Source organism: Hirundo rustica, chromosome 2 (genome assembly GCF_015227805.2).
Source record: "Hirundo rustica isolate bHirRus1 chromosome 2, bHirRus1.pri.v3, whole genome shotgun sequence".
In the NCBI taxonomy this organism is placed as follows: Eukaryota; Metazoa; Chordata; class Aves; order Passeriformes; family Hirundinidae; genus Hirundo; species Hirundo rustica.
In genome coordinates this window covers 56,008,178-56,025,137 of record NC_053451.1, presented here as the reverse complement: position 1 = coordinate 56,025,137, position 16,960 = coordinate 56,008,178, and the positions used below count along the sequence as shown (strand labels likewise).

The window sequence follows — 16,960 nt, the reverse complement described above, 5'->3', positions numbered from 1 at the left end:
CCCTTCTAAGCTATCGAAGGAGTGTATAGTCATTAACCCATGGGCATGTGCAGTACATTCTCCCAGCAGCTGCCTTTCAGTGCCCTTTGCCACAGTTCCTTGATGGTTGTTTCCAAGCATATTTTAACTGAAGGGACAGGGTGGGTCCTCAAAAAGACGTTCTTGCTATGCAGCGTTTTAGGGTCTGCAGGCTAAGGAAGGAAGAGACAGAGAAAAACCTTGAAGATCTGTGCCAGCTAGGTTTCCTAGGGAAGGAGTCCAAATGTTTTCTGGATTGTCACAAACTGTTGAATAGTTTACAGTAAATTTTAACTGGAAGATCCCCAATTGAGCCAGATGCCATGGTGGTTTGCAGAACAATCAGGAGAGTGGTGAAGTATTTTGGAATTAGAGTTTTAGAGATGTTAGCATGTTATTGGAGGCAGAGTGCTGGCAGCTGTAACTTGATAAAGACATTTTGCAGGAGAAGGGGAGGAGAGGTTCAGATGGAGGAGATATAGCTGAGGTGCTGCAGGGATTTTTTTTTTTTTTTTTTTTTTTTTTTTTTTAATTTGAGGCCTTGTATTCAAGAGTCTGCCTCTTTCTTTCTACCTCCTTAGCTGTGAGCAGTTTCACTGTGGAGTGAATTGACTGAGCTTGTAAATCATCCACCCTTTTACCAGTAATTCAAGACCTAGGCCTTTCAGGGTATGGTAAAGATGTACCTTTTCTGTCTAAAAACCTACTTTTAAAAATTCTCTTTTCTTGTCCCCGTTTGAAAAGTGTATATGATTTCTGCATCTGCAGACTGACAAGAACTATTTGGCTTTTTGTTGCCTGGATCTAAAAATCCTGTTACTTCTGCCATTGGTTTCAAAACAGCTCTAAGTACACCATATGAGTTTTGGCAGGAAGACAAAGATTATGTACTTTTGAGACAAGTCTACTTGTTTTTCTTTTAAAAATAATAGTTTAGAATTTGGAATTCCTCTTGTAAAATCTAAATTGAAATCATGTCTAGCAAGTAAATCCATTTGTTCTGGAGAAACTTGAGGACTGAGAAGAATAAGAGCAGGGAAGGAAATTGCATCTTTGAAAATGGAAGTGAGAAAGAAGACTTTTTCTGGCTTTAATTCAGGAGATAATATTATGTTAAAATCAAAGGGCCGGGCTTTTTCTGTCTTGCTTAGTTTGCTAATGAGTCACTTTTCCTAGATCACCTTCTCTAGTATTAGTAATGGGCTTGTGAGGCTGCTGGTGCTTCCCCCGGAGCCAGGAACTGCTCTGTGGTTACTCATTCCTATGGTATTTCAGATGCTGGCATCTGCCTCTGCTGTAGAGACTGCAGTGTCAAAGGGTTGGCCCAGAGGCAGAGGCCTGTGGACCATCACCTGTGTTTCTAGGTTGAAAAGCCTTTGGGTTTGTTCAGCTAACTTTTTCCCCTTTATTGCTGTTTTTCATGAGTATGCGCACCAGACTCCTGCCTGTCCAACCATTCCTGTTGTGTTGTCCTCTTACAACCTCTGTGTTGTCTCCCTTTTTCCTTGTGGGACTGATGTGTGTCACGTACATTTGCATGGTTCTTTACAGCTCTCTCTCCAAAATCTCACCTGCATTCCCATTTTTCCTGGCATATTGCCTAATTTTTTGTTTAAGGTGTACCTTTTGATAAGGTGTACCTTATCACTCTGCCAGTCTCAAGCCTTGTCTTATGCCTATGGTCAAGGTACCCTTACGTGCTCCGGACAACACAAATGGACATCCAGGTTTTACTACACCCTAGTTTTAGACCTTTCTGTCACTGGAAAAAGCCACAAGTATAAGCACCCTGGTATAAAAACCTACTGTGTTTTATCCACTTAGAAATTAAAATGAAGTGCCCCATATGGAGCTACAGCATGTAACTGAGCAGGCATGGATACACTTCTACTCTGACTTAGTCCTCAGGGAAGACCATCCCCTTTAGCTCTGCTTTTGCTTGTCCCTGAACTTGGTCTTATCACTTGTGTTGGGCCGGAAACTGGGCAGAGCAGAGATGTTTGTGGTATGTGTATTAATAAGAAAATATTGGAAGTATGACAGGAACCAATAATGGAAAGTTCTTTTCCTTTTGGGCACTAATTGATTGCCTACGATGACCATAGACTGGAAAGGACTGCAAAATCCTGACATTTTTAGCACCTGCAAAGCTGCAAACTTCTGTGCTCTTCCAGAGTACATGGATGTAATAAGAAAGTGTTCATTTCTTTTCAACTAATGGTAGGACAAGAGGGAACAACTTCAAGCTGTACCAGAGGAGGTTTAGATTGGATTTTAGGAAACATTTTTTCACTGGCTGTCAAGCATTGGAACAGGCTGCCAAGGGTAGTGATTGAGTCACCATCCCTGGAGACATTTAAAAGGCCTGTAGGGACACTTTGGGACATGGATTAGGATGGACTTGGCAGTGCTGGGTTAATGGTTGAAATTGATGACCTTTTCCTGCTGAAATGATCCTGTGATTCTGTGGTTGGTTGTGTGATTTTCTATCAATCAACAGCATAAACAGTACTGAAAGGGCCTTTTCACCTGGGGGGCAAGGGGGTGATGCTGTGACCCAAGTGCTGGCCTAAGTGCTCCTGGAAGAGCAAGGACAGTGCAGAGGCTGCTTTGCTTCACAAGGGTGAATGGGAATCTCTGCCCTTATGGATATCTGGTCATGGCCCCTTTTCACTGCAAAAGGAGGTGAGTGCTGAGTAAAAGGGGGGGGGGGGCGCAACAAACAAAACATAGAGACCCAGACCTGGACAGACAAACCTAATGGAGGCAGGGACAAGAAACAAACTTTGTCAGCCACACTAATGGGTAGGCTACTTATAACCTCATTTAGTGTAGAAGATAGAATATAGTCATAGAAGATACCTCTGAGGTATGATTCCTTTTTGAACTTAGCCTCAGACAGAACTCTTCCACCTTGTCCCCAGTGTGGACCAGGCAATGCCAGAGCCTGATTTCATCAGTGTCAAAATGCTTCCGCAGAAGTATCTGTAGACACACGTGAGCTTGATTAAAAAATATCTTTGATGTCAAGCAGATGTTACCATTTTCTTCATGCTAATTGCATTAGTGCTTCACTTAACATGTTTAAAGTTATGCATCAAACAGAGAAAATTATTCAATTATCTCTCCTAGAATGTTAAAATAGGTCTTATTTTATCTTTACATTATTTGTTCACTCGAGCTTAGCTGAGAAGGTTTTACTTATTTACAATACTAAACTTCGAGAGGAAAAGTTGGATTGGTTTTAATCAATTATTCACTTTTTGTCAATCCAGAAAATAAAATGCATAAGATATTGTTACTTATTGAATTACCATTTATATTATCTGATGTTCTGTACTGGAGGAAGATATTATATGTAGAATTGGAATCTTCAGCTGTGGCTGTGTTGCCTGTCTGAACATTAGACATAAAATTATCATATATGCATATGATTCATTGCTTATCCTTCAACGTATATAGTTGAAGATGTCAACTTCAGAAAAATCTAATATCTAACATAATAATTGCAGCACTTTTCTTGAAATGCCAGGGTTTCAGGACTTAAAGTTAGTTATAAATCATATCCCATATTAATAATCTGAAACATTTCATTATTTAACATTGGCAGATGCACTTCTTAAAGCCATTTTCATTCAGCTCATGCTCTTCTCTGTCTGCCTGTCTAGTCTTCATAAATGGGGACAGACTCACTTTGCTTTGACTGTGCTGGAGTAACACTGAGTGAAGAACAGTGGATTCATCCGTGCAATGGAGGCGGTCGTCCGCCTCCATGGAACGTGAGACAGTAGGGCTCCTTGCAATGAAACGCAACGTGCAGAAGTTGTGTGTTCTGATCTTCGAGAAGATATGACAGATTGTTTGGTGTAGCAACAGATTGTCATTTTTATTATTTGATAGTGTGTGTTTTTACTGGTGTGGCCATTCTGGTAATTTCCTATGTTGTTTGTTTTAGCAGAAGGGGCACCACAGGGTGCTGAAGTCCCTTAGTTCTCACAGAATTACAAAAACTTTTAAAGTTTCAGTGTCTTATGAGAATATTCATCTTCTTGTTGATCATCTGCTTGCTTCTTACATTACTGCTATTCTTGCTTGGAAGGAAAGTCAAAAGAGATGCTACCTGAACCTCAGCAAGGTGCAGAAGTCTAAATGAACACAAGAGGAGTAGCTGTGAGGCAGGCTATATTGTTACATTTATTTTATGAGTTTGTTTTGGATTAGATTTTTGAGGATGTACCTACTTCTGTCATGTTTGGCATGCCTAGCAAAATAAGGAAGGAAAGAAAAAGTTTTGTGGCCCATACCATCTACCTTGAAACTTTGTGTAATACAGCTGTCAATGCCTGTTCTAGTACAGAATTACTGAGAAAAGGCTGATGAGAACATTAGTCCTTGTTTTTCAGTTTGCTGGTATTGGACTGGAAACTTCTGTGAGTAATCAGAGAAAAGCTACAAAACTGTGTAAAGATGGAGAGTTTGAGTTTCTTCTCCTCCAAAGCTTTGGGCAGTGGGTCTGCTCTCTTCCAGTGCATCTCTACTGGATGATCCTGCAGGGAGAGAAGAAACTCAGCTTTCCTTTTTTGCAACAGTAAGGCTGTACCTTGTTACTTACCCTGTGTACATACAGCCAAGCACAAAAAGGTGTATAAACTTTCCTCTCTCATCTGTAAAATAATTTCTTTAGAAATACAAAGAATTCAAACCCTAGCAGTTTCTGATTAATATCTGCTTCAAATCTTTGAAACTTTTGTTTCGTGACAAAAGATTAATCACAGCAGATTATCAGTTCTAAAGGTCTTCAGTTTATTTTTTGTTGCTGAAGATTACATGTATTTTAAAAAAACAATGAATATCTCTTCCTGGGAATGTACATACCGCCTTTATCTGTCTCCTTGTATGAGCTTGCTACATGTTGCCAAGTCCAAAGGAATTATTTCCAGTCTTTGAATGTTTTTTTCCCCTTATTCAACTGTAAGCACAATGTCAAATGAAAGCTGCGGTATGAAATGTGTTTTGCTGGGAAATGACCATGATGAATTCGATGCCATGCTGGTTACTTGCTGTATTTCAGGGTGGAAGAGCTGTATTTGATCTTGGGGGTGGAAGAGAAAACCACAGTGTGCAGGCTGGTGGCTGCTTCATTGCTAATTCATTGGCAGTATTGGGGGGAAAAAATCTGCATTTTCTCTTTAGTTTTTTAGACCAGATGTTTGCATGAATTATGGCTATAGCTATTTCAACAAGAATTCAGTTGTTGGTTTGTGTATCATTCAGAGCCGTAACTGAGTCTTTTAACACCTGCAAATCATAGTAAAGACTAATAGGTAAAAAGCCACTGCTTCTTTAAATCAGTGTCACCAGTGACTCAGAATATCTATTGATTTTTTTCTTTATTCCTACCAGCAGTTTCAATTAAGATTCAGCAGGTACAGTCAGAGAAAATTCTGCATAAAGCACTGCCTGATATTCTTGGTTAATACAGCTTTTTAAATTCTGTTTAAAGAAATGAACACTTAAAAGTAATTATATCTGTAGCATGTTAAAACATCAGTCTAAAAGGCTGGTATAATTCCCAGTTTATCGTTTTTGTTAGGTATTTTTTAGTGTATAATTACTGGAATGTATACATTTATATGTTTCATCATTTTTTTTCAGACAACAGCTATGCAATTTAAAAAGTCAATTATATTCCCCCAGACATACTACTTTCTGAATATAACAGAATTGCAGCATGATTTTGAAAAAAACCCAAACAACCATGCTGTATTTTGCCTGCAGGTAATGTCTGTATCAACAAATCATCTGGACAAAATTATTATGGGCTGTTTGTCTTTACCATTTGTAATGCACTAAGTAAATTTCAGTGCTTCATCCCCACATGAACCATTTGCTAATTTGGTGTTTATACCATGTTTATCAGTTTCTTTTTTTGTTCATTTTTGGGAGGCCAACTCCAGATGTGCATCAGCTATTATTCCACATAGGATTATGTGACAATATTCCACCTGGAAACCCGGTGGAAGGAAGGTAAAGGAAAGTAACCTGAAGCTCTGTGAAATCGTGAAAGCAGCAGAAAAATAAATGGGAAGGGCAGTCATTAGGGAGAAGAGCAAGATGCATGTGTAGAATAAAAGCTATTAATAAAAAGGTTTGCCTTCTGAGTCACCATGCTTCCCATATAAATTTCCATATTGGCATGTGGCCACTGCTATAATTGTTTGCATTAAAAAGTAATATCAGGAATGTAGTGTATTTTTAGCTCTCACTACAGCAGTAGAAACAAAAAAAAAGGTTAACATTTTACTGTAAGCCAGTTTTCTAAAGACCATCTGAGATCTGCAAGATCTATGGTTGTAATTGAAACCTTTGTGAGGAAATATCAAGGCACAACACAAATATCTGAAATTTCGAAGACGTACATTTGTAGCCGATGTATTTGTTACTTGCTATGTATAGATCTTTTTGAAGTCTTCTGCCATTCACAGACAAACTTAGATGTTCCCTTTCCATTTTCACTTGATTGGCTTACATTCTATTTCCTAAGCAGGCAGTAAGTTTTTCTTTGTTTTCAAGATTGCGTGCTGGAGAACTTCTTACATGTATCTTCACTTCCGTCAACCTTTGGAGGGAAGCCTCTGAGAAGTGTATTAGCTCTCTTACACATTTAGTTTTCTACTGGTTAACATAAAAGAACTGAAGTGCATATCCTGTATGGTGAATGAAAAATGTTAAGAAATAAATTGTTGGTGTACTTTTGTGCAAAGAAGAATTAATTTAAGGAAGCTGCACTGAATGGGAGTTGAAATTTCCTCTATTGTAATTTTAAAATGCCAGATCAAGGAAGAGGCCTTGAACATGAGTGGTGTCTAAAGTCCATGGCTGAAAATTCATCACTGAGGAACTAATGTTCTTTGGCTGTTTACCTGAAGAGATGGAGGATAATGTAAATTTACATTGTAAAGAGTAATGAATATAAAGCCCAGTGCAAGGAGGATTAATCATGAAGAAATGCCACTGTTGAATGCCTAGTGCTCCCTGAGAATATGACAGAATCTGAAGTATTTAAGCACTGTTAAGACCCTGTGCTGTAGCCATTATGAGAAGGACTCTGAAGTAACATTGCAAATCAAATAACTTAATCTGGGGCATATGAAGTTGGTGCAGTGGCCTTGGAGGAGAAGAGAGTGACAAGAATTCCCAGTTTGTCTCAAGGAACCTCTGTCTCATGAACAGGAGCAGTATCAGTAAACGGGTTGAGCAGGAAATCTCCTTTATGAAAAGGAAAAATGGTGGGAGAAGTGAGATGAAAAATAGCTAGAATAGAGGAGAGGGAGAACTGGAGAATTCCCCAGATCAAACCAATAGGAAACATGATGAATTGGAAAAAAAAAAAAAAATAATTAAAGCCAAACAATGTGAAAATTACAGCCAAACTATTTAAAAATTTAAAAAGTCATTGAGACCAAAAAGAAAAATATTAAGCAATGGAGAAGTAGAGAAAAAGAGAGATTTGTAGAAAAGATAGTGATTTAGTTTTGGCCTATGCTTCTTTGTGAAGCATGAGTTTAGAAGACCTTTGGTAACCAGATCAAGAAAATCTTTAAAATAATTTAATTAGAGTGAAGGCCAAAAGATAAACTCTTGTGATAAGCAAAAAATGTTCACTGTTTATTTACCTTCCAATTGATTTTCCTTCAAGCTAAGAAAGAAACATTCTGCATTTGGACAGAAGGCAGCATTGATATAAAAATGTAGAATATGAGGCAATAGTTGCTTAAGAGTAGTTAAAATTACAGAAAAAAACATCATCTGCAAAAATTCAAGAGGAAGCAAGTTTATCTATGTATGAGAAAAAACTGTCCCCACCTACTGTCCAGCAATACCAGCTATGAGGGATGATTTTCTTTCTTTTAAGTTGCTACAACTAGAGAACTTATTTCTTAATTTAATATTTCCTTCAAATGTAATTTATTTAGGTTGTTCAGGAGTTAAATCAAAAACACCCTGAATTTAAATTCTATCTTTTTGAATGTAAATGATATCTTTACAAAAATAAACCAGTGATCTCAAACATTTACAGTTTTTAAAGAACTGTCAGTTTTTATCATTTTTATGCTTTATACTTGTAAGCACGCAGTTATTATTTGCTTTAATGTCACCATATTAATTTTTGTTTGGAAAGAAGCAAGCATCACAGTGCATTCATTTATTGGGCTGTGTTATACTCTGTTTAGTGGAAATGGACTCCTCTGCCTACAAGATACACCTTTGGAAACAAAACAGCTTCACTGATAATTAACATCATGTTGATCAGATATGCCATAAAGCCATTGTGTCTGAAGGGCCATTGTCCTGTGTTTTTCTAGAGCTTGGTTTCTTGCCTCTTCATTTCAAATAGAAATTCTTGAGTGTTAAATCTGAATTAAATGGAACACTCCCTCTGCATCAACATACAGAAGTTTTAAATTACATAGGGATGAGCATGACAAGATGTTCTCAGCCTCTGACCTGAGAGTCTTTCTCAAAGAGGACTGAAGGTCACTTATTGTTATCTGTGTGACAAAGACTTGATTGTGCATCGATTTGAAGCTGAGTGGATTTTTTCTATCTTCATGTCTTTATAATGCTCTTAAAACAGTTATTTGCACTCTCTTACTGTACTGTAATGCCAAAAGAAAGGTCACAGGAATTTATGTTTTTACATTTCAATATGTAAGAGAAGGTCATGGGTGAGCAGAGGTAGATGAAAAGCTTTTTCATCCCTCAGCTGAGTAAGCTGCGAGATTTTGCTTTTATTTGGGTTGGGCTTGATCTTTTAAAAGATCAAGGGGATTTTTTCGATCTGAGCATTAGGCTATTGCAGTGAAATTTGTGTTCAAACTTTGTTTTTAGTATCTTCAGTTGTTTGATTTTCAGCATTTCAATATCTTCTGTAGCATATAGCACCCTAATAGTTCGGTCTCCTTAAGCAAAAATAGAGTAGGAAGAATTTAATCCAGAAGAGTGCATCTGTTTTGCCTTAGGGATTGATTGCAACTGACCTTTGATAATGGCTGGTTCATAATTGCAGATTTTTAGAATTCACTTTGAGTGTGTGCTTGTTTGAACTTTTTATTCTTGTTCTCTTTTTTGTAGATTACAGATAGAAGAATCTTCTAAACCTGTAAGGTTATCACAGCAGCTGGACAAAGCTGTAACCACGAACTACAAACCAGTGGCTAATCATCAGTATAACGTAAGTAGCTTTTAGTATTTTCCCTTCTTTTCTTCAGGAGGAATTTGGCAAAGACAGTGGCCAACTGTGGGCAAAAGAGCTGCTGGACTCCAGGACTGCTCTGCTGCTGTCCAGCAACTCTTTTGCCCACAGCTGGCCACTGTCTTTGGCAATGCTCTGTGTTACCTGGTTTCTCCATAATTTTGTCTTCTGGGGATCTTCTTTCAGTCTCAAGACCAATATTACCCTTGGGGCTAAAGTCTGCCAGTTGTAACTGTCTCGTGTTACCTGATGGAGGGCAGGCCACCTTCACCCAACCCTTTTTAGTGGCTTTATTACAGTCTTCCTCTAATCTTTTTTTTTTTTTTTTTCCCCTAAGTAATTTTGACATTTGCAGATGAAAGGCAGTTCTGGCTTTGTGCTATGAGGTGTGGAAGCACTTTTGAGCCAAATAACTTATCATCTACAGGAGGGTAAAGGACTTGGAAAGAATCATTTGTTTCCAGTCCTTTGGAGGAATTGGCAACAAGTAGAAAAGAGTAACAGATGATAATTTTTCTCAGTTTCATACCTTCACAGTACATGTTATTGGCATCATTGGCTTTGTCAATATTACACCCACACTGCTGTTCCAGATCAGTTGATGTACATATAAACTATAACGTCCTTTTCCTTAAAGATGCTCTTTGAGGAACATTAAGTCATGCTGAAAGTGAATCACTGTGTTACTCATTTAAACTTTTACACTTTTTATTAAGATTTTATTTACATAAAACAAGTGACAATATACTGGATGATATTTAAGCATTATTATGAACGTCAGTCTATTGCCACAGAACCAGAAATAATCGTTTCTTTCTCATGGGACTGTTTTGTAGTAGTTACTTTTCGAAGTCTGCTCTGTACATGGATGATCATACCAATATAACTATTGCAACAGAGGGAATGCCATTTAACCAAAACAGTCACACTGATGTGTCCTTCTATGCAGATGCAGTTTTACATGAGTATATTGTTTTATGATGCTGCTGCTGTTCTCCCTCTTTAATTCTGGAATAAGCTGTGGTGGGGTACAACTTCTCTTTTTAGTGGGATACTGTTCCATTTCCCTGACACCAGCATAATTGCAGCAACCTGGAGATGATCTTTGTATCTTTATTCCAGCTGCAAACTGCAGGTCATCATATCATTATGCAAATGTAAATCTTGTGTGAGACTGAGGGGGTGTAACTAGGCCTGTTGAAAGCGATGATGCTCTTGTGTCCTGATTGTAATGTTTTTATTGGTTACATAGCTGTCCATGGTCATGGAAATACATCAGCAGTGTGTTTAGTTTTCACATCTACCTTAGAGGTGTTCTGATGGGAAAAATCTTGTAAGACATACTTGAGTCACCTTGACCTTGCCTTGACTCTAAAGGCCAAGGCATGACTACTTTCTACAAAATCTTTCTTTTCATTAGGTCTTTTATTAAGGTTCAGGTTTGATGGCTGAAAAGATAAATAACTGGGAGGAAAAGTCCATGAATTTCTAAAACCTCTTGGTTGAACTTTTCTGCTGTTCTCAAACAGCAACTGCTTTCTTAGAATCTGCTGCATTGTGTGTAATCATATAGGTGCTGTGTTGGGGACAGGACTTCCACAAGAAAGAAATAAAAATGTACAAAATGTTATGTGCTAATACAGTCATCATCTGGGCAGTTTCTGAGGGAAGAATGAGTATCTACTAAGTAAGGCAGAAAGGGTTAACATTTCTTGAGAGAAGGAATATAAAATGGGGCTTAAATGTGGCTAGCCCATGTACCTATAAATGAATGTACAACAGGGAGGAGGAGGGAAATAAATTATGTATATGGATGGGGAATAGCAGTAGTTTGTTTGAATTCAAGGACTGGGAGAGTGATTAGGTTATTTTTGCAAGAAATGATATTAACCCTGCATTTTTATTTGAAGAAATTGCAATTGTATTCCAGTATATGCTAAGATTGTAACTTCGCACTTCTTCTCTCGGGAAGAGACCTCCATTGTATCTATAAATATTAAATGTGTTTACAAAGTTGCAAGGTTAATATTCTTGGAGCTGGAACCTTTCTGTGACTTAATTATTTTTTATAATTCAGACGAAAAGTTCTTCAGTGGTTCTGGTTACCTCTTCAGAGGCTTATTTGTAGTCCTCTCTTGCCAACATCCTGTACTGTAGAGGTTGGTACCCATGCTCCAGCAGAAAAGAAAACCTTTAGGACTACTTTAAAGCATCTTTAGATGAAACTTTGGATTTATTCTAACTCCTCTATCACCTTTGTATTTGCTGTCTACCAAAGCAGTTACATCAGCTTCAGTATTAATGATACTTTGAAGAAGGCAATTTTGGCAGCTTTTCAGCAAACTTAGCAACCTCCTGGGAAGGTAAACAAAGAGAAATTGATTTCAGTATAAAGTCTTCTGGGGATAAACTCACAGTTTCTATGCTAAACAGCTTATTCTAAAATGGTCCTTCATTGAAATCAAATAGTATTTGACCGTTTTTTAAATTAAAAAACCACACAACTTTAAAGAAATCTAATTAGTTTACAAGGTAGGTGCATTCTATTACATGACTATTAAAAATGCTTTAAGCCTACTACATAAAAGATCCTGTTTGCAGAGAAAACAGGAAGGAAAAATGTGAAAGGCTGCATTGTAACTTGCTATGAGCAGTGTATTCACAAGACCAAAAGGAAGAAATCAACAACAGAAGACACCAGGCTTTTTTTTTTTTTTTTTTTTTTTTTTTTTTTTTTTTTTTTTTTTTTTTTTTTTTAGCACTTCTCAATGTGCTCTGTTTTTAGGCAACAGTGGAAACTGCTGCTGAAGTTAGAGGGAAATGCTAGAGTGTTACTAATTAGAGAGTGGGCAACTGGGGCACCAGCTGCTAGTAACTTTTCAATAAAAGGAGGGTTTGATATTCAGTTTTCTATGTGAGTTGATTTCATACATTAATGAATTAAGAGTATTAGGATATTCACATGGAATTTTTATAATAATTCTGTTGGACTTCCAGAAGAAGCAAATGTTTTGGCATGCTGTGGTTTAAAGCAAGACCAGTGTCATAGGTTTGCCTTCCTCCACTCATGTCTGTGGTGCAGCAGTTCTGCCGTGGATCATGCCAGCAAGATGATGTACTGTAAAGCTGGTTTGCTTGATGTTGCAGTTTGCTGTGTTGCAAATGTTAAAGTTTTGAAGATTTATTTTTCTTTAAATGCAGTGGGTGAAGAGTTAAATAATTACACTAAACTGTGTTACTGGATGAAAATCCGTCGCATGATGGGTTTGTGTGGTGAGATTGTAGCTTTTATAATACTGCATGGAGTTAGAAAAGCAGGCAAGTATTTGGTTGTGCATGCCCATTTTAGATTTAAAGCAGAAGTAAGGCACTTCAAGCTACAGGTAGGGAGCAATTGCTCTGTGTCTAGTTTAATGATGTACATCCATTTCAGAATGTGAAGGAGGTAGCTGGCTGGCTGGAGATGGCAAATGTGGCAATAGTGTTTAGCCACTTTGCAATAGCTACCAAGAGATAGGCTATTTTCACTCTGAGAGGAGGAGGATCCTGGCAAGGATACATAGGAAAAAGTAAATTGTGCCATAAAACCAATCTTTCTTCTTAAAAATAAGACCTTTAGTATCCAGTAGATCTGTGCATTTTACTTTCTAGGCTTTTCATCTGAAAGTCTTCCTTTTGAGAATCAGATTTGAGCCATCAGAAGCAGAACGACTGCCATACAGAATTATCTCATTTACAGCCAAGCGTGTCCCTTATTGATCACATGCATCTTCTCTGCTGTACATTGTGCCGCTATGGATTCACCCACGCAGTTTGCCTGAAAGCACTTGATGATTGCATGACTTACACTACCTTCTGGATCACTTTTGTTGGTTCCAAGGAGCTGGATGGTTTTCTGTTTGAGGGTGGTATTGGGGGTGGATGGGGTGATGTGCTGGCAGGTGTCGTGGTTGGTGCTCTCTGGTGATTGGGGTTTGCTTGGGTTGTGCTGGTCTGTGCTTCTGATGATGAATCAGAAGAAGTATTTTTGGAGGCGATAAAAGTTTCTGTGAAAATATGTAGTCATCTGGTACAGATTATAATGGTTAAGTAATTTTTAATGTACAGTTTGAAGTAGGATGTAATGTGGCAACAAGGAGCCTCTGCCTGCTTAGAAGGTTTGATTTTTTGGGACTAGTGTGACTTCATGTGTGCTACTCTGGTTTCTCCTGCAGAGAAGCCCTCCAGGTCCTCAAAGTCTGTCTTTGAAGATTGGTTGTATATTGATGGAGTTGATGCCTTGAGTGCTGTTTCTGGAGACGATGAGGCAGTGTCCAAGGGCCGTTGGGAACATCCTTTGGGCAGGTGCTTGTTATGATTGAGGATGTAGCCATGTTGGTCTGTGGATTTTCCTGAGCAAGGCAGTTTGGAGGTTCTTTACATTTGTCATGGTACCTCCAAAGCTGATACCAACTGGGGTGGAGTGAGAGTTTGGGCACCTGCGGGCTCTGTTCCTGTGGGGTTTTTTTGGTTTGTTTTTTTTTTTTCCTAGTTAAAGCAGACACACACATCTGAGAAGCTTATTGTGCTGAGGACAAAATGCTTATCTTAAGTTCATAAAGGTGTATTTGAATGTTCAAAAGAAAACTTTCCAAATGAAAAGCACTGAGTCATTAAACTTTTTACTAAGCAGAAGAAGGTTTTTTTGTAGCTTAATCTTTAGCACTGAGAATTACACAGCATTACATATGAATGTCTTTAAAATGTGTTTTGTAACAGATTGAATATGAGAAGAAGAAGAAAGAAGATGGAAAACGAGCTCGAGCTGATAAACAACAAGTGTTGGACATGCTTTTTTCAGCCTTTGAGAAACATCAGTATTACAACATTAAGGACCTGGTGGACATAACCAAACAGCCAGTGGTATGTACTGGAAGTCTTGTAAATACAACCATTTTCAGTAGTTACTATTGTGTGTACTTTACGTACCCAGAAAATAGTTTAATATATATTATATGCCTTAGCAACTTCTCCCTAAATATGTTTTACAACAAACTGAAATCACCAAGTTTTGAGTTCAGCTTTGTAGGACAGTGTCGGATACCAAACATTGCAGCGAGTGTGCTTTTTCTTGACAGAGATGGCTTAAATAACATAAATGGTTTCTTTTTTATTTAGGTTTGCTTTAATACTAGGAACCAAATTCTGTAATACTCCCGTGTCTCCCCTGCTACTCCTGTCCTCACTGAAGCCTAGTCCTCTTGGCAGTAGCAAGCTTGCGTTAGTCTATGGCTGGCCCTTCCCTCACCTTCTGAACTTCATTTTGGCACAGCAATAGGTGTTGCTCTTTTTCTTTATGTCATGGAATTTTTATAAATGCAGGGATTATTCATGTTAAGGGCTCAGGCATTGTGACAATGCTTCCAAAATCACTGGATTTCCTTTACAAATTAGCTAACTTTAGGTTCAGAGTTTATGTGGTTAATACTTAGGATTTATCTGGGGTATTCTTGTAAACAGTGTCTTGATACACAGATAAGAAAAGCATCAAGTCATCTGCATATGTGATGGTTTTGTTGTCTTGCAGTGTCTGTCAGCCTCTTCATGTATGAACCATAACTTTCCAGTTCTTTTCCTTCTTTCCGTGTTCAAGCTTTCCTTGAGCAGACCAGGCAAGAGTGGGAGGGAGACAGTGACGTGTGAAGGACCTTTGGTGTTTTTGATGTTTTTCACTGCCAACTTCAATATCTATCCTCAACCTAGCTGCAGATTTCAGAAGACTTAAGGGGCTTAATTTAGTTTGAGACTAAATGGAGCAACAATGTCACAAGTTGTTAGAGCTAAGGTAGAGGAAAGAATAGTAGCAGCCGGGTTATGGAAAAAATACTCTGTTAAAAAAGGGGTAGAAATGAGGATGCTTACTAGTTCTGCTCACTTCAGACTTTGAATGAAGTGTATCTCTGTCAGAGCATTTGTATAAGTGAACAATCTGTTTGGTTAGAAGCTGCACAAAGATGTTACCCAAGTCAAATCCATGGAAGTTCACTGTGTTCTAGTGCCTTGAAAGAAACTTGAAAGTCGAGTAACATATCCATGTCTTCCATTCATTTATCTCATGAGTCAGCCCCATATCTCTGTGGCAGAGAAGGTGTTTGGGTCATGGGAGCTGAGAAGGAGGAAGGAATAGGAGGAAGATATGGAGGAAGTGGCAAGAAAATTTTAGGTGGGTTTTTTTTTGGTAAGAGAAGTGCGGCAGTCACTATCTCGATCGCTTTGAATGCAAGTCGGAACAGACTTATCTACCATGACATCAGCTTGCAGTAGTCACCCACAACTCCCACTTAAGCCACTGGAGAACTCGAAGTTACAAATAAAGGGATTTTTCTTACATAGTGGTAAATGTAAATAGTCAATTAAACCCTTGCTGTAGAATATGTAGCATGTTACACAAGAAGTTGCTGCCATCTTTATTTGTGTCATGAAATCGCAAAACACATCTTTTCTGAATGTAAATTACTGCTACATTAGGGAAACCTGGATTTATTTGTTTTTCATTCTAATGCAAAACAACAATTTGTAGTAGTAGGCGAATCTTTTGCCACCTACCCAGATGTAAGTACTGAATGCTCCCTGCAAATATTGCAGTAGCTCCAGACTTGGGCTTCATGGCTGAGAACATAATACAACGCTCTGTGAGGAATCAAATATTTGTGAAGAATGGAACTAGGATGGAGTCAGTGGTCTAAGATGAACTGTATTTTTTAAAAAATTGAGTAGATTGTTTGGATTTTTTTTTCTTCTATTTTAGCTTTAAGTAATGGGTATCCTAAATACCTGAATACCTAAAACCTGAGGGGTTTGTTTCCCCCTCAGAGTTTCAGGAGGATTTTCTGAGCTTGCAAGTTAACTCCTCAGAAATTTTTATCCCATAATTCCATGATAACATTTCACTTTATGTAGAAAATGTCACGAGGAAAGGTAGAACAGAATAGAGGATGCTTTAAATATATGAACAGATCACCTACAAATGACTTCTGTGCTAGAACTAAATGCACATAAACACACTGGATCCCTTTCTGAGAAAAAATTATGGCCCCCTGAGCAGCAATCATCAGGCTCTAAAATGCAGTATTTGGCATCATTGGGAGGAGTTGTGTGGGGTTTCTCTCCATAGTACAGTGTCAGAGCACTGTTTCAAGACATGTAGGCCAGCCCGGTGCAGACCCAGGTGGGGAGTCCTGGTTTCTAGAAGGAGAACTGATCCTGCAGGAAAAACAGCATTCCCTGAACTCATCTCTTCAATCTACTTGCTCTCAAGTACAGTACAGCACAGTAGGATTATCCATGTTTCATAACTGTCTAAAAACTCCAGCAGTTGAGTGATGTCTGTGCACACACAGTGATGTTTTGGGGTTAATGCTCTCAGCTGCCCTCCCTAACACCTCTGCCTGGTTGATTTCATTCCATTTCATTACACTCTTGGAAATTTTGCCCTGAGAGAAGCAGAACTGCCCGGGTAATTAGGTCTGAAAAGTAGTTGAAATTAAAACCAGCCTTTGTATAGCTGGACGAGTGGGTTTGGGTGGATGCTGTGGAAAGTTCAGCCATCGTGGTTTCACTCTGAGCCCAGCAGCAGCATCACACCTTGTGACCCAGCTTCCCAGGCAGACTAGATCTGCCAGCTCGGGAACTGCACGTGAATGTACC

The 16,960-nt window shown here is 38.4% G+C and overlaps 1 protein-coding gene across 1 annotated transcript in view; it reads left to right on the top strand.

Annotated features, from left to right (window-relative positions):
• Nucleotides 1-16,960, top strand: part of GTF2F2 (general transcription factor IIF subunit 2) — a 79,366-nt gene that overhangs the window by 59,950 nt on the left and 2,456 nt on the right. Inside the window, exons 7-8 of the mRNA XM_040055691.1 lie at nucleotides 9,154-9,253; nucleotides 14,033-14,176. Of these exons, the coding sequence (XP_039911625.1) occupies nucleotides 9,154-9,253; nucleotides 14,033-14,176 (244 nt within the window). The remainder of the gene's footprint in view (nucleotides 1-9,153; nucleotides 9,254-14,032; nucleotides 14,177-16,960) is intronic.